This window comes from Pelobates fuscus, chromosome 1, assembly GCF_036172605.1.
Source record: "Pelobates fuscus isolate aPelFus1 chromosome 1, aPelFus1.pri, whole genome shotgun sequence".
NCBI classification, from domain to species: Eukaryota; Metazoa; Chordata; class Amphibia; order Anura; family Pelobatidae; genus Pelobates; species Pelobates fuscus.
The window spans coordinates 463,584,731-463,602,621 of record NC_086317.1 but is presented as its reverse complement, the minus strand read 5'-3'; the positions used below and the strand labels follow the sequence as shown (position 1 = coordinate 463,602,621).

At 45.4% G+C, this 17,891-nt stretch overlaps 2 protein-coding genes across 2 annotated transcripts in view; both read left to right on the top strand.

The window, feature by feature from the left end:
* CCDC81 (coiled-coil domain containing 81) overlaps nt 1-17,891 on the top strand; it is a 367,311-nt gene that overhangs the window by 242,043 nt on the left and 107,377 nt on the right. The window lies entirely within an intron of this gene.
* Nucleotides 218-17,891, top strand: part of EED (embryonic ectoderm development) — a 28,181-nt gene continuing 10,507 nt past the window's right edge. The window contains exons 1-8 of the mRNA XM_063444957.1: nt 218-379; nt 8,917-9,069; nt 11,222-11,314; nt 11,901-11,966; nt 13,330-13,455; nt 14,439-14,520; nt 15,545-15,636; nt 16,780-16,913. Of these exons, the coding sequence (XP_063301027.1) occupies nt 275-379; nt 8,917-9,069; nt 11,222-11,314; nt 11,901-11,966; nt 13,330-13,455; nt 14,439-14,520; nt 15,545-15,636; nt 16,780-16,913 (851 nt within the window). The 5' untranslated portion in view covers nt 218-274. The remainder of the gene's footprint in view (nt 380-8,916; nt 9,070-11,221; nt 11,315-11,900; nt 11,967-13,329; nt 13,456-14,438; nt 14,521-15,544; nt 15,637-16,779; nt 16,914-17,891) is intronic.

Here is a 17,891-nt window from a genome sequence, read left to right as displayed (position 1 = left end):
GTGAAATGAGCATTTAAAAATAAAGTAAAATCTGTTTAGAATATATATGGTTATAAGAAGAAAATTAAAAAAAAAAAAAATATATAATGGAGTATTTCTAGACCAGAGTTTTTAAACAAACATAACACATTCCCAGGTAGTACACATGATGTCCCTTTGGAGCAGCAGGAGGCGCAGTGCGCATGCGCACAGCAGGTAACGCGCCGCGTGTCACGTGCTGCCCAGCAGCCAGGAGGCGTCGCGCTCCGTTGACGTCACATCTAGGCGTTGGAAGATGTCTGAGGGTTCCGGTCGCGCGGCGGGAAACGAAATGCCGGCCAAGAAACAGAAGCTGAGCAGCGACGAGAACAGCAACCCGGAGCTATCTGGGGACGAGAATGTAAGTGGGGGAGTCCGCGGAGACTGGGGGGAAGGGGAGGGGCATAGCATGGGTACACTGGGGGAGAGAGCCATCCTGGGTAATGGAGGGGGGTGCGTGCAGAGGGGCATAGCATGGGTGCACTGGGGGAGAGAGCCATCCTGGGTAATGGGGGGGGGTGCGTGCAGAGGGGCATAGCATGGGTACAGAGGGGCATAGCATGGGTACACTGGGGGAGAGAGCCATCCTGGGTAATGGAGGGGGGGGGGGGGTGCAGAGGGGCATAGCATGGGTACACTGGGGGAGAGAGCCATCCTGGGTAATGCGGGGGGGGGGTGCGTGCAGAGGGGCATAGCATGGGTACACTGGGGGAGAGAGCCATCCTGGGTAATGGAGGGGGGGGGGCGTGCAGAGGGGCATAGCATGGGTACACTGGGGGAGAGAGCCATCCTGGGTAATGGAGGGGGGGGGGTGCAGAGGGGCATAGCATGGGTGCACTGGGGGAGAGAGCCATCCTGGGTAATGCGGGGGGGGGGTGCGTGCAGAGGGGCATAGCATGGGTACACTGGGGGAGAGAGCCATCCTGGGTAATGGGGGGGGGGGGGGTGCGTGCAGAGGGGCATAGCATGGGTACACTGGGGGAGAGAGCCGTAATGGGGGGGGTGCGTGCAGAGGGGCATAGCATGGGTACACTGGGGGAGAGAGCCATCCTGGGTAATGGAGGGGGGGGGGGTGCGCAGAGGGGCATAGCATGGGTACACTGGGGGAGAGAGCCATCCTGGGTAATGCGGGGGGGGGGTGCGTGCAGAGGGGCATAGCATGGGTACACTGGGGGAGAGAGCCATCCTGGGTAATGGAGGGGGGGGGGGGCGTGCAGAGGGGCATAGCATGGGTACACTGGGGGAGAGAGCCATCCTGGGTAATGGAGGGGGGGGGGTGCAGAGGGGCATAGCATGGGTGCACTGGGGGAGAGAGCCATCCTGGGTAATGCGGGGGGGGGTGCGTGCAGAGGGGCATAGCATGGGTACACTGGGGGAGAGAGCCATCCTGGTTAATGGGGGGGGGGTGCGTGCAGAGGGGCATAGCATGGGTACACTGGGGGAGAGAGCCGTAATGGGGGGGGTGCGTGCAGAGGGGCATAGCATGGGTACACTGGGGGAGAGAGCCATCCTGGGTAATGGAGGGGGGGGGGGGGGCGTGCAGAGGGGCATAGCATGGGTACACTGGGGGAGAGAGCCATCCTGGGTAATGCGGGGGGGGGGTGCGTGCAGAGGGGCATAGCATGGGTGCACTGGGGAAGAGAGCCATTCTGGGTAATGGAGGGAGGGGGGGGTGCGTGCAGAGGGGCATAGCATGGGTACACTGGGTGAGAGAGCCATCCTGGGTAAAGGAGGGGGTGCGTGCAGAGGGGCATAGCATGGGTACACTGGGGGAGAGAGCCATCCTGGGTAATGGAGGGGGGGGTGCAGAGGGGCATAGTATGGGTACACTGGGGGAGAGAGCCATCCTGGGTAATGGAGGGAGGTGGGGGGGTGCAGAGGGGCATAGCATAGGTACACTGGGGGAGAGAGCCATCCTGGGTAATGGAGGGATGGGGGGGTGCAGTTGGGCATAGTATAGGTACACTGGGGGAGAGAGCCATCCTGGGTAATGGAGGGGGGGTGCGTGCAGAGGAGCATAGCATGGGTACACTGGCGTGGGGGAGAGAGAGAGACAACATGGATATTGGAGGGGGGCACAGGAGAATGCTGGGTAATGGAGGGGGCACAGGAGAATGCTGGGTAATGGAGGGGGGCACAGGAGAATGCTGGATAATGGAGGGGGGCACAGGAGAATGCTGGATAATGGAGGGGGGCACAGGAGAATGCTGGATAATGGAGGGGGGCACAGGAGAATGCTGGATAATGGAGGGGGGCACAGGAGAATGCTGGATAATGGAGGGGGGCACAGGAGAATGCTGGATAATGGAGGGGGGCACAGGAGAATGCTGGATAATGGAGGGGGGCACAGGAGAATGCTGGATAATGGAGGGGGGCACAGGAGAATGCTGGATAATGGAGGGGGGCACAGGAGAATGCTGGATAATGGAGGGGGGCACAGGAGAATGCTGGATAATGGAGGGGGGCACAGGAGAATGCTGGATAATGGAGGGGGGCACAGGAGAATGCTGGATAATGGAGGGGGGCACATGAGAATGCTGGATAATGGAGGGGGGCACATGAGAATGCTGGATAATGGAGGGGGGCACATGAGAATGCTGGATAATGGAGGGGGGCACATGAGAATGCTGGATAATGGAGGGGGGCACATGAGAATGCTGGATAATGGAGGGGGGCACATGAGAATGCTGGATAATGGAGGGGGGCACATGAGAATGCTGGATAATGGAGGGGGGCACATGAGAATGCTGGATAATGGAGGGGGGCACATGAGAATGCTGGATAATGGAGGGGGGCACATTAGAGTGCTGGATAATGGAGGGGGGCACATTAGAATGCTGGATAATGGAGGGGGGCACATTAGAATGCTGGATAATGGAGGGGGGCACATTAGAATGCTGGATAATGGAGGGGGGCACATTAGAATGCTGGATAATGGAGGGGGGCACATTAGAATGCTGGATAATGGAGGGGGGCACATTAGAATGCTGGATAATGGAGGGGGGCACATGAGAATGCTGGATAATGGAGGGGGGCACAGGAGAATGCTGGGTATTGGAGGGGGAGAGATAGATTTGATACTTGGGATGAGAGTCAGATTACGTGGATGGGGAAAAAAGGATGATGAGAGAGGCAGTCTTGGAACAGGAGGGAAAGGAGAAACTTACCTGCCAATGGGGGATCCTAGAGACATAAGGGGAGTCCGCTAATGTAACAGAGAAATGGAGGAAAACAGAAAACTGCCTCGGCGAAGGGCAAGTGGGGGATAGAATGTGAGAGGCTGCCTCGGCGAGGGGGAAGTGAGGGGTAGAATGTGAGGGGCTGTCTGGTGAGGGGGAAGGGGAGGTAAAGTGTGAGCTGCTGCCCAGGAGAAGGAGGGATACAGAGTGAGGGGCTGCCAGGGAGACGGAAAGGGGGGGGGAGATATAGAGTGAGGGGCTGCCCGGGAGACGGAAAGGGGGAGATATAGAGTGAGGGGCTGCCCGGGAGACGGAAAGGGGGGATAGAGAGTGAGGGGCTGCCTGGGAGACGGAAAGGGGGGATAGAGAGTGAGGGGCTGCCTGGGAGACGGAAAGGGGGGATAGAGAGTGAGGGGCTGCCCGGGAGACGGAAAGGGGGGATAGAGAGTGAGGGGCTGCCCGGGAGACGGAAAGGGGGGATAGAGAGTGAGGGGCTGCCCGGGAGACGGAAAGGGGGGATAGAGAGTGAGGGGCTGCCCGGGAGACGGAAAGGGGGGATAGAGAGTGAGGGGCTGCCCGGGAGACGGAAAGGGGGGATAGAGAGTGAGGGGCTGCCCGGGAGACGGAAAGGGGGGATAGAGAGTGAGGGGCTGCCCGGGAGACGGAAAGGGGGGATAGAGAGTGAGGGGCTGCCCGGGAGACGAAAAGGGGGGATAGAGAGTGAGGGGCTGCCCGGGAGAGAAAAGGGTGGGGAAGAGAGGGGGGATGCCTGGGGAACTAAAAGGGAAGAGAAAGAAAGCTGCCTTGTGTACAGGTGGAAGGAATAGAGAGACTATCTGGTGGACAGGATGGGGAGAGGAATAGAGGGGCTGTCTGGTGGACAGGATGGGGAGAGGAATAGAGGGGCTGTCTGGTGGACAGGATGGGGAGAGGAATAGAGGGGCTGTCTGGTGGACAGGATGGGGAGAGGAATAGAGGGGCTGTCTGGTGGACAGGATGGGGAGAGGAATAGAGGGGCTGTCTGGTGGACAGGATGGGGAGAGGAATAGAGGGGCTGTCTGGTGGACAGGATGGGGAGAGGAATAGAGGGGCTGTCTGGTGGACAGGATGGGGAGAGGAATAGAGTGGCTGTCTGGTGACGGGATGGGGAGAGGAATAGAGGGGCTGTCTGGTGGATGGGATGGGGAGAGGAATAGAGGGGCTGTCTGGTGGATGGGATGGGGAGAGGAATAGAGGGGCTGTCTGGTGGATGGGATGGGGAGAGGAATAGAGGGGCTGTCTGGTGGACCGGATGGGAATAGAGGGGCTGTCTGGTGGACGGGATGGGGAGAGGAATAGAGGGGCTGTCTGGTGGACGGGATGGGGAGAGGAATAGAGGGGCTGTCTGGTGGACGGGATGGGGAGAGGAATAGAGGGGCTGTCTGGTGGACGGGATGGGGAGAGGAATAGAGGGGCTGTCTGGTGGACGGAATGGGGAGAGGAATCGAGTGGCTGTCTGGTGGACGGGATGGGGAGAGGAATCGAGTGGCTGTCTGGTGGACGGGATGGGGAGAGGAATCGAGTGGCTGTCTGGTGGACGGGATGGGGAGAGGAATAGAGGGGCTGTCTGGTGGACAGGATGGGGAGAGGAATAGAGGGGCTGTCTGGTGGACGGGATGGGGAGAGGAATAGAGTGGCTGTCTGGTGACGGGATGGGGAGAGGAATAGAGGGGCTGTCTGGTGGATGGGATGGGGAGAGGAATAGAGGGGCTGTCTGGTGGATGGGATGGGGAGAGGAATAGAGGGGCTGTCTGGTGGACGGGATGGGGAGAGGAATAGAGGGGCTGTCTGGTGGACGGGATGGGGAGAGGAATAGAGGGGCTGTCTGGTGGACGGGATGGGGAGAGGAATAGAGGGGCTGTCTGGTGGACGGGATGGGGAGAGGAATAGAGGGGCTGTCTGGTGGACGGGATGGGGAGAGGAATAGAGGGGCTGTCTGGTGGACGGGATGGGGAGAGGAATAGAGGGGCTGTCTGGTGGACGGGATGGGGAGAGGAATAGAGGGGCTGTCTGGTGGACGGGATGGGGAGAGGAATAGAGGGGCTGTCTGGTGGACGGGATGGGGAGAGAAATAGAGGGGCTGTCTGGTGGACGGGATGGGGAGAGGAATAGAGGGGCTGTCTGGTGGACGGGATGGGGAGAGGAATAGATGGGCTGTCTGGTGGACGGGATGGGGAGAGGAATAGATGGGCTGTCTGGTGGACGGGATGGGAGAGGAATCGAGTGGCTGTCTGGTGGACGGGATGGGGAGAGGAATAGAGGGGCTGTCTGGTGGACGGCATGGGGAGAGGAATAGAGGGGCTGTCTGGTGGACGGGATGGGGAGAGGAATAGAGGGGCTGTCTGGTGGACGGGATGGGGAGAGGAATAGAGGGGCTGTCTGGTGGACGGGATGGGGAGAGGAATAGAGGGGCTGTCTGGTGGACGGGATGGGGAGAGGAATAGAGGGGCTGTCTGGTGGACGGGATGGGGAGAGGAATAGAGGGGCTGTCTGGTGGACGGGATGGGAATAGAGGGGCTGTCTGGTGGACGGGATGGGAATAGAGGGGCTGTCTGGTGGACGGGATGGGAATAGAGGGGCTGTCTGGTGGACCGGATGGGAATAGAGGGGCTGTCTGGTGGACCGGATGGGAATAGAGGGGCTGTCTGGTGGACCGGATGGGAATAGAGGGGCTGTCTGGTGGACCGGATGGGAATAGAGGGGCTGTCTGGTGGACCGGATGGGAATAGAGGGGCTGTCTGGTGGACCGGATGGGAATAGAGGGGCTGTCTGGTGGACCGGATGGGAATAGAGGGGCTGTCTGGTGGACCGGATGGGAATAGAGGGGCTGTCTGGTGGACCGGATGGGAATAGAGGGGCTGTCTGGTGGACCGGATGGGAATAGAGGGGCTGTCTGGTGGACCGGATGGGAATAGAGGGGCTGTCTGGTGGACGGGATGGGGAGAGGAATAGAGGGGCTGTCTGGTGGACCGGATGGGGAGAGGAATAGAGGGGCTGTCTGGTGGACCGGATGGGGAGAGGAATAGAGGGGCTGTCTGTGGGATGGGATGTTGAGAGGGATTGAGGCGGTCTGGTGAATATGGTGAGGGAAGAGAGGGATGCTGCCTGTGGAACAGGAGAGAGCAGCTGCTGATGGTCAGGAAAGAATGAGTGGCAGCCTGGGAGAGTCATAAATTAAACTAAATTGATTTTAAAACCAATTATATTGTCTCGTCTGCAATCCACTGAAAAGCTATCCATCAGCCAAGGCAGGAGTTGACTGATAAATTATTTTATCAGTGGCCTTGGGTGTAAAATGGATACCTATCTTTTTTCCTTCTAAACATTTAGTTGTCATTGACAGGTGCAGATTGATGAAGGGCCCATTTGTTTTGTGTTTTTGGTCACTGTGCTACCGCATTGATAAGGCCAGCTGAAACTGCAGGAAGAAATGCCTCAGATATAACAAAGGATTTTTTAAGTCTTTTTTATCAAAATATTAAAATGAGACATTGGGTAGTTTGGTAATTTTAAAGTCTGCGTCAAGGTGACCTTCTCCTTATGTTTGAGGGAGGAAATGAAACTTGGTGAGAGAAGAGCGTGTGTGGGTGTCATAGTAGTTCTCTGTAGATAGTTGCATTAACTGAGAATGCTAGAGTATTGCTATCACTGTTTTCTCAAGACAAATGTTGCATCTGCCTTAACATGACTTCAATTGATCTAAATTATGTTATTCATCCCTCAGCTCTCCTGGTCAAGTAGGAGAGAGTCTGAGCACAGTTTTTTCATATAAACAGGTTCCTGTAAATTTTGCTATCATTTAGGTAAATAGATTGGGGGATTGATATATTAAGATGGTTTTGTACACGTTTTGTTTGATATATTTAGGTTACTTCATATGTTTGAGACACTATATATAGCCAACAGTACACGTGACAATCGCGCCTATATGAACTTGTTGGACATCCCCCCCATTCTAGAACCATTGGCCCTGCTGTTATTATTATTACTGGTATTTATATAGCGCCAGCATATTCCGTAGCGCTTTACAATATTAACAAAGGGGGAGATTTACCAATAAAGGAGACAATTACAAAAACGTACAGGAACGATATTTTGAAGAGCGCCCAAACGAGCTTACAGTCTATAGGAGGTGGGGCATAAAACATAACAGGACAGGTGTCCTCCTGCTATAACAGATGCTGCTCTCCTGGAAAAGCTTTCCACAAGATTTTGGAATGTGTTTGTGGGAATTTGTGCCCATTCAACCAAAGGAGCATTTGCAAGGGGGTACTCATGTTACTCGTATTGCTGCGCATCACAGCTTTATGCTTTGAACTATGTTCTTGTTTTCATGGAAGTAATTCTCCCATTTAAGAATTTACAATGTCATATCGTGAGCCTCACGTTGCATGGTTGTTGGTATTCGGAGATGCCATGATATAGACTTATAATACAGAGCACGGGAGTAATTGCTATAAATGAAAACTCCTTTGGGTGTCAGTAACCATCTGCCTTGCTCTGTAACGTGGCGTGAGAGATTTGTTTTCTGGGAGCAAGTTGAAAATCATGTAACACTTTCTTGCTATTACTGAGCAGGTAGGAGGGGGTGGAATGTGTGTGCAAGCCATGAGGTGGATTCAGTGAACGATTACTTATCTTTCAAAAACTCTTCTCTGATAGATTTATTTATATGTAGGCTGAATGGTGCACATTTTACATATGCCCTGTAACAAATCAAATATGTAATCTGCACCAGATACAAAACATTTCGTTTTTAAATTAGTTTTGGAACTTGGTATAATATTGCGCTTCTACTTATAGAAAAACAAGATTACTCTCTTTCTGATACTATATTTCCTCTTTTCTCTGTGCTTTCAACGTGGGCGATCACCTTGTGTATATTACTCCCATATACCTCTCCTTCTCCCATTTATCTCCCTTTGGTTGCGTTTGGCGATTCCCGGTGGTATTCCTACTGTATTGCATCTTTTCAGTTTATATCTCTGATATCCCCAGATGATTAGCTTGGTGCATACATTGGTGAACACACATGTAATCATCCAGTTTCTTAGCAAGTCCACTAACACAGTGTAATATTATTGTATATCATTAACCCCTTAAGGACCACACTTCTGGAATAAAAGGGAATCATGACATGTCATGTGTCCTTAAGGGGTTAAAGGCCATGAATAAAGAATTTAAAAGCGAAAATCAAGCCATTCTTTACTGTGAGCTGGCCTGCTGCTTTAACCCCTTAAGGACCAAACTTCTGGAATAAAAGGGAATCGTGACATCACACATGTCATGTGTCCTTAAGGGGTTAAAAGCACTATCACTTGTGGGATTTGTTTTTATTGTTTACACATAATTCCTCCCCCCCCCTCATGCGAGAGAACGGTTTAAATGGTGGCATCATGGAAAATAAAATCCCTCCCCTTTGTTTTAGATTAGCAATATTTCAAATGAGAGTTGGCATTCTTTTAATTTTTTTCTGGCAGCCTATTCTTACATTTCTCTATCCACAGAGATATTTGTATGCATTACTTTTCTAGTTACTTTCATTTGTGGGAGCACACCGTATATTTGTTATGTTTGTATTTTACTCTGAAACATAGCCACACTACTGTGAAAGAAACAATTGGAGTAATTTCAATAGATAATTTTTGATCTAAAGTTAAGCTTTTTCTTCCGTTTGCAGGATGATGCTGTGAGCATAGAGAGTGGAACCAACACTGAACGCCCAGACACCCCCACCAATACCACAAATGCCCCTGGCAGAAAAGGCTGGGGCAAGGGGAAATGGAAATCTAAGAAATGCAAATACTCATTCAAATGTGTAAACAGTCTGAAGGTTTGTGAACAATGAATGTTGGAGATTTACAAAGTTGCAGATGTACCAAACTATTCTGAAGAGTATATTTTATTTTAGTTTCTGATCTATTCGTATTTAGTAAATTGTTCTAACAAGTGTCTTCTTTTTTCTATAGAACACACACCAATATGTACAATAAAGAACAAAACATAAAATAATAGTAGGCCTTAAGCTCCTCATATTCAGGACTTTTTCTTATTCCTTGTTCTCACATCCGAAACATATGTATATAGGGAGAGAGAAAAGGACACACAGAGTAGATCTTCACTGGTTAAAAGAACTACCGGTACATTTATTGGTCTCACTTACAAAATCTAAAAGCAGAATGTGCATATCACCATATCCACTGGATCTCCACACAAAAGGATTCTCAGGGGGTTGAAGCAGTTTTTATATCTTGTAAGTGACACCAATAAATGTATTTCTTTTAACCAGTGAAGATCTACTTTGTCCTTTTTTCTCTCTCTGTATACATATGTTTGGATGTGAGAACAAGGAAAAATAAAGGGTCCTGAATTTGGTGAGCTTAAGGCCTACTATTAATTTATGTTTGTTGCTTTATTGTAGATATTGATGTGTTCTATGTCTTATGTAAACTTGGAGGAGTCTTTGATATATCTACATTTTAAAGAGAAAAGGCTAATCGTTTTTGATTATTTCATATCCTAACCTTTTAGTGTATTTTATTGGTGTTACTGTTGGTTGGCCAAAAAGTGTGATTCATATTGTTCTATTTGGGTACTCTTGTCTGCTTTTTTTTTTTTTTTTTCCCTACCTGAATTCTGCAAATTGTTTTCAGAAATTTCTATTTTAGAAAATGCTTCCAAATTGAATGTGGTGAAAAAGAGTGGAATAGAACACTTTTCTTGCATCTGTTGCTTCATACAATGATTGTAAAATCATATAGATCATTAGACAAAAACATTACACTAGAACATTAACTCATGCTTCATATGAAATATATTTTAGGTAACTTTAGGTGTAGGTTGTCCTTTAAAATGTGGGATCACATCCAAGGGTCTTAACGGGTTTCTCCAAACACACCATGAAATCTTTAGTGATTTGAAGTGGTTATGATGCTTGGAGTCTACGGAGATATTTTATGTTTGTCAGAGCGTGTAACTCCACCTCCGACGGCATCATTACAAGGTTTTGGCTAATTTCAAATATGTGCTTATTCTTTGCACAGAGGGTTATTCTCTTGGCTGAGAGTTCGCAGCTGAAGCTCGCAGTCAGTGAATGAAGGGAGGGATAGGCATTTGGCTTCTGCAGCTCTTCAAAAACTATATGTGTGTCAGCTGGAATTAGAGAAGGCTTTGAACCAGGCAGGACCCAGGTAAGGGGGCAAACTGTTACAAAACAGTTTGCTCTATTACAGAAGAACGGTGCCCAATTATCCCTAGCATTGTAACCACTACAGCAGGCTGCAGTGCCTTTGGTGCTTGGCATAACCCTTTACCCACCAAAGCTCTAAAGTGTCCTATTACAGTGGCAAAGGATCTAATAGACAAAGGAAATGAACCATTTCTAAAGTGAATTATGATTATCACCGTGCTCGGAAGGCAGTAGTGCTGCAAGTTTGACATATACTTCTAATACATGGATTATTCTGTTGGTCAGGGAACAGTCAACATGTAGTTTCTTTGCTGTTGAATTTCATCTCCATGTTTAATCAGTGGCAGACAGACTTGCTTTTCTTGTCGATGGTTTCCAAGTATCTGGGGGACTTTGATTTCTACAACATATGGGAGGTATCTGGGATAATCACATTACAGACTGTTTTAATATGTTCAGTCAGCCTATTGAAAGAGCTCATGTGTATCAGGAACAATTTCATTTTGTTAGATATATTAGCGACCCCATATTTCATTACTGCACTGAAGCGTTTCCTGGTTAGTGCCAACACAGGCAAAGCGTAATTTATCGGTACTAATAAAAATGGAATCAATCTTTATTAGATTGCTTACTCATTGTAAAAAAAATCTTTTTTTAAGGAGAATGAAAAAAGAATACTCCTCTTTCCCTGGAAAAATCCATGAATATACACTTTAGTGATCAGTAAAGCATTCCTTTGCTGACTTCCATTTCATGTATTTTCATTTTTTTAAATTTCCTTTCTCCTTCTCTGCAGGAAGATCACAATCAGCCACTGTTTGGAGTCCAGTTCAATTGGCACAGTAAGGAAGGAGATCCGCTAGTGTTTGCAACAGTCGGCAGTAACAGAGTATGTTCTAATTACCTATACAGCCTGCAGCAAGTGTGGAATTGGCACTTGTTGATTATGTCGCATGTACTATTTTCTTAAATTTACCAGTCATGCTACAGACTTGTCACTTTAGCATCACATTAACTCTTTACACTATTCTAGCAGAGTTGCTTGATTTTAATTCAGGATTTAGTTCACACCTTTACTGCCTGTAGTTAAAACTACAATTCTGTTTGGAGCAAGTGCCTCTGTCTGGTGTCACAAAGCCTAGTAGGCAATGTACATGTAGCTTCCACCTTGTGGGTAGTTTTGATGGAAACTTCACTTGCATAATGTATAGATTCTAAATTTGCAACAAACTTTAAGAATCTTGTCCTTTTGCTACACTGTTAAAAGTCACAGATAGCAGCAGATTCCATGCACTATGTTTTAGAATGTTGATTCCCATCTTTTCCAGCGGCCAGGAAACATTGTTGGAACATGGGCATAATGCCTCATATAGTAAATAATTCCATTGTAGAAAACTTCAAATGTTACCCAGATATGTTTAGGGTATTCTGGAATTGTTTTAAAGCCTCTCTTTGTTATTTTTTTTTTATTGTAGGTCACATTATACGAATGCCACTCGCAGGGGGAAATCAGGTTGCTGCAATCGTATGTGGATGCAGACGTATCCTTTAAATTTAAAGTGCAACAAAAGCGTAACTTTATTACCGAGTCCTATTTTAAATAGTCTTTTCCCCCAAACCATTTTAAATACTGCGCGCTTTACAATTTCTATATTAATAAAATGTGTTGTGGTCTGTGTATTTCAACTGTTGAAGTAACATTTCTGTAGTTGTCAGAACTACAAAAATGTTAGTTCCGTAGTACTACCTCTTTCAGACCGTATGGTTTTTACAGGTAACTTGCAAGAAGATTCAGGTAGAAGTCCCCTTCAGTGTTATAGAAATCACATAGTTTTTATTATTGAACATGAAATCTCCACCCTGTCAACTTCCATCTTTGTTAGTGCAGTTAAGACTGTTGTAAATTGTCACGAACCTTCACCTGCCAGTATTTCTGAATTATTAAAGGTTCATCTTTTCAACTCTAATGGGAAACTCACTAGGGTTATTCACTAAGGTGAAAATTCCAGATTTAAGGCAAAATAGGTGAACTGGGAAAATTCTCCTTTTCAGCCGTGCTTCCCGTTCTAAAAGTTTAAATCGATTTTTGAATTCCCACTTTAGTGAATAACCTTGTAAGATATTTAAACCCAAAGCCTTTTATAAGTCTGGATTGGAAACTCTATTACAAAGTTTCTGCTTAGTTTTCTCTTGAGAGATGCTGATTGGCCCAGAGCTGTGTTTCACCACGCATGCATATGACAGTTTCTTGATGCTTTCCAATGGCTGCACTGTTCAAATTTACATTATTTATATTTGTATGTGGTTAGGGCTTATAAAGACCTCAAAGGAACACTCAGAGCACCATGAACACTACAGATTGCTGGTGCCCTTCTAGAGTAAGTTGTCAAAACAGTTTGACACTTACCTGGTGTCTGTTGCCACCTCCACTGATGGAAGTTGCTGCAGAAATCTGAAAGCATTGGAGGGCAGTGCCAGCTGCAAACAGACCAGCACAGTGCTGTAAACTACCTTTTTAACCATAGGTAATGTGGGTCCGGGTGACTAAACAGCTATTTAGACCTATAGCATCAGGAATACATATTTGTATTCCTAGAATGTTCCTTTAAGGCACGTAGCTGTATTTATTGTTCTGTCAGACAGAAATGCTGTGGATTGCCTTGAGAAAACCCATAAATTGCCTCAGTTTTCTCAATTGCTTAGAACTAGCGCTACCTATACTTAACATACATTATCCACTCGTGTAATGGTTCTTGAATTTTAGTTATGCATTTTGTTTTAAATAAGTTCTGAACAGAAGGTTGGTGTTTTTCATACGGTTATTGTGAACCTAATGGAATAAAAGTGTGGTATTTCAGAAAAAAATGCCTTTGTGAAAATATTTACCTTAATTGTGAGACTTAGGCAGATGAAAACTTCTACACCTGTGCGTGGACTTATGACAGTAACACAAGTCACCCACTTCTTGCTGTTGCTGGCTCTAGAGGAATTATTAGGATTATTAATCCTATCACAATGCAATGTATTAAAGTAAGTACTTTCAACTTATTCTCTACTTTCTAAAATTAGCATGACTCACTTTTTAATATGGCTGCACTGTTCAAAGTTACATTATTGATATTTGTATGTGGTTAGGACTTATAAATGCCTCAAAGGAACACTGAAACACAATAAACACTACAAATTGATGGTGCCCTTCTAGAGGAAGTTAACAAAACGGTTTGACACTTACCTGGTGTCTGTTGCCATCTTCACTGTTGATGAAAGCTCCTGCAAAAAGCTTCCTTTAGCTCCAGTGAGCTAAACCCTGCTGTTCTTCAGCTGAGCTCTCTCAGCCAATGAACGTAGCCCTGCACGATTGGTCTTAGCTCAGTGGCAGAGCTTCCTGCAACGGTGAAGTTGGCAGTAGGCACGATGCGCGACACTGGTAAGATGTCAAACTTGCACTTACTTTGGGAGTGTTTTTAACTGTGTGTTATTTTTTTGTTTGTTTTGTACATGGCAGTATTAATGGAAATAAGTAAAAAACAAAAACAAAAAAACAAACAACTGATTTATAGACCCATGACGTTTGTTTATGATTTCTGCATTGAATATCTTTGCCCATAGAAAACCATGTAGAGTAAATCCCATTCCAGAGGCTGATACATACATAGTTCCCTATAATACACAGTATGGAAATACGACAGGGGAATCTATAATGGAATGCATTGTGAGCTGTGCAGAACGCTTTGCACACTTTATGGGTATACAGAATACACCTTTTACAAACTTGCTTTTATTGAGGAATATTTCCATCTGGATAAACTAAGAGTTTTCTTGCTAACCACTGAGTTGTGGGGAATTTCTACTTAACTTAAAAAAAGGAGGCTAAAATAAAACCTAGATGGGAATAGTTCTCCCACTGTTGAGCATCAGTTTAATATAATTTAGTCTGCTTAGTGAGTGATTCCTTTTGTGATTCAGTCTTGTAATGAATTAATGTTTGCTTTTTGTACACAAATATTTTCCAGCACTATGTGGGTCATGGGAATGCAATTAATGAGCTAAAGTTTCACCCAAGGGACCCAAACCTTCTCTTGTCTGTAAGCAAAGGTGAGTCTATTTTTAAAGATTGCTAGATTTAATTTGTGTATATCATTGTGTTATTTTAGTACGGGACCTTTAAATTGAATGGTTTAAAAATCTGTATATCTATAGACTGTTTTCCTTTAGCTTTATTAGACACTCAATTTCTTTCTAATGATCTGGAGTATACAGATCTCTGTATACTGAAATGCTGTTACATAGTGTCTGATTAGAATTTACTGTGTGAATTCTATTGACTCTTAACATTATCACAATTTGCACTAAAGTGCATACTGAAAGCTTTGTTTAAGTCTTTTTGGATTAGTTATTTGTGAATTGTGTATGAATTCCAGTGCTTTTCATTCCTCCCCCCCCCCTGTTTTATGGGACTGTAAGTAACTGAACAGTTTGACTCTTACTTTAGTTTGTTACATCAGATGAAATTTGCAGGTAGTGGTCTTGATGTGTTTTCTTTAATGTTTTCCTTATTAGACATGCATCTTTGCCCTTAGGACCAATATAGACCTTTATAGCACATTTTGCTCAGTCACCCACAGGCGCTAGTTTTGTTAAGGATTATTGCTGGGCATTTTTGAGTTTTGTTCTTCCATAGCTGATGAATTAAAACCTCAAATCTATAGGCTGCCTGGTTAATTTTGGACAATAGTTGCTATAATACACTTCAGTATGTAGAGTCAAGATAGGATATTTTTGTTGTTGTTAAAGATCAATGTATAGGTACTTGATGCCTATATTTGAAAGTCTAAGAATGATTTTGGAACAAAAAATGCATTTTTATGTTAAGTTACTGTTAAATAAATATCCTATCTCACATCTGGTTTAAACTAAAGATCTTCCATAGATGTATGACTGTTTGACAGAGGAGTTATCTTACCAAGATGAGCTTGCTCTCACCATGGAACAAACACTGCTTTTAACCCATGACCACTCTTGTCTTATATTAGTTTCCTTACTCTATTAAGTCTTTACCACACTCTCTTCGGGCATATCAAGTGTTCATTGTAAAGTTACTTTTTGTGTCTAATTCCAGATCATGCACTGCGACTCTGGAACATCCAGACAGACACACTCGTTGCTATATTCGGTGGTGTGGAAGGTCACAGAGATGAAGTTTTAAGTGCGGTAAGTAAACTAAATTAAATGTAAGATGGAAATATAAATTATATTTAAAAAAATTTTTTCTCTATTTGCTAAGCAAAATGGGAGCTTACTGTTTTTTCTCTGGGTTTCAGGGTTTGAAAAGAAATGAAAACATTGCTGCTCTTATTGCACATTGGATTAGTTGCCTATAGATGTGTGCATGGCAATGTTCACTTTAGTGAAAAGACCACTATCAAGTTTTGACTTCTCATTTTAAAAGTGTGTTCTATTTAATGAAACTTAAGGATATTTTTTTGTTAAATGTGTATGTTGATTTTCAATGTAGCAAACTTAAAAACGAGAAGAGAAAATTTGGTGACATTTGTCATTTAAGTTTTTTTTTTCCATTTGCAATTTTATTTGCTTTTCCAATAAAAACAGGGAAAAGGGTACAGAGGGGGGGGGGATGGGGGGAATTGGGGGAAGACAGCATTGGTACATAGCAATTCCGTTAGTCCTTTAACCCCTTAAGGACACATGACATGTGACATATCATGATTCCCTTTTATTCCAGAAGTTTGGTCCTTAAGGGGTTAAAGGGGCACTCCAGGCACCCAGATCACTTCTGCCCATTAGAGTGGTCTGGGTGCCAACTCCCACTACTCCTAACCCTGCAAGTGTAGGGAGGGAGAGGGAGAGGGTACTTCCAGTGCCAGGAAAACTGATTGTTTTCCTGGCACTGGAGTTTCCCTTTAAGTTTTAACATTTATTCTGTACATTTTTGCTGGAGAAGATGCTTACAGGATTATTCATCAAACACGAGACAGTGTTTTTGTTTCTTTCTTATCTATTCTTCATATAGCCTGGTTCCCTGTGAAAATTCTTGTTTTTGTTCTGTTAGTAATTTTATTGTTTCTAGATGTTTAATACGTTTACTATAGGGCCGCTTTCTGCCCGGAATGTCCCTTTTAAGTTCAGTGTCTGTAAGTAAGCCTCATTTAGACTATATTCAGCAGTAAGTATCAAAGCTTTCTGTACAACTTTTTATTTGAAATGTATTTGCTACCAGTTTCTCCATTGTGCCCTACAGATTTTATCGAAACGTGGTGTGAACTGCACAACCTGTTAGAGCTTATTCTGTTTTGACCTGCTGCTAATGTTTTAATTTATGGAAATGCATTTTAGGACTATGATTTGCTGGGTGAGAAAATAATGTCGTGTGGCATGGATCATTCGCTTAAACTATGGCGAATTAATTCCAAAAGAATGAAGATGGCCATCAAAGATTCATATGAATACAATCCGAATAAAACAAACAGGTAAACCACTATCTTACATGATGTTATTGACAGGAACACTATAGCGTTAGGAATACAGATATGTATTTCTAACGCTATAGAGCCCTAGTCACTGTTTAGGTGACGAGGGCCCCATTCTGCGGTGAATAATTGGCTAGTTAACCATTTTTTTTACTTGCCTTAATCCAGCGCCGGGCTCCCACGGCACTGGTGACCTCTCCTCCTCCATCGACGTCAGCTCCCAAGTGGAGCTGAATGCGCATGCGCGGCCAGAGGCGCATGCGCATTCAAACCCGCCCAAAGGAAAGCATTACACAATTCTTTCCTATGGGGATCTTTTTTGACGCTGTACTCCGTGAGGGAGACAGCCACTAGAGGCTGGATTAACCCTGCAGTGTAAATATAGCAGTTTCTCTGAAACTATGAAATGTTTTCAGCTGGAGGGTTAAAACTAGGGGGACCTGGCACCCATACCCTTCATTGAGCTGAAGTTGTCTGGGTGCCTATAGTGGTCTTTTAAGGAGGAAAAGGATAAAGCCGTTTCACCATAATCTGTACTTGCTGCTATTGTGGTTATGGTGCATTTAAGATAGAGGCTCCATCCTTTGTTTTCAGTTAGGCAGTTTTTAAAAGGTTTGGCAAAATCCCTGTGGTTTCTGTGACCTAGTTCCCTGTTAGCCAGTGGATAGTTCCACATCCGCTTGGATTGGATCCGCTTGGCCAATGAAAGCTTTATATAGTGTGAATGAAAATATTGCCAACACTGAAGTGGAACATCTCACAATTACTGCACCATCATGTAGTGATTATGGAGCCTAGGCTCATCCTTGAAAATAATTAGTCGAAGTGATACGTTTGAGTTCCAGAACCGTATTGGCTACACTTTTACATATCTTCAGCCCTTCTAGCAGTCTGTGGATTAATGCTGTAAACATTTAGAAATACAAAAAAAATGAGTGCTCAACATTTTTATAATGAAAATGAAATATTTTTTACAGT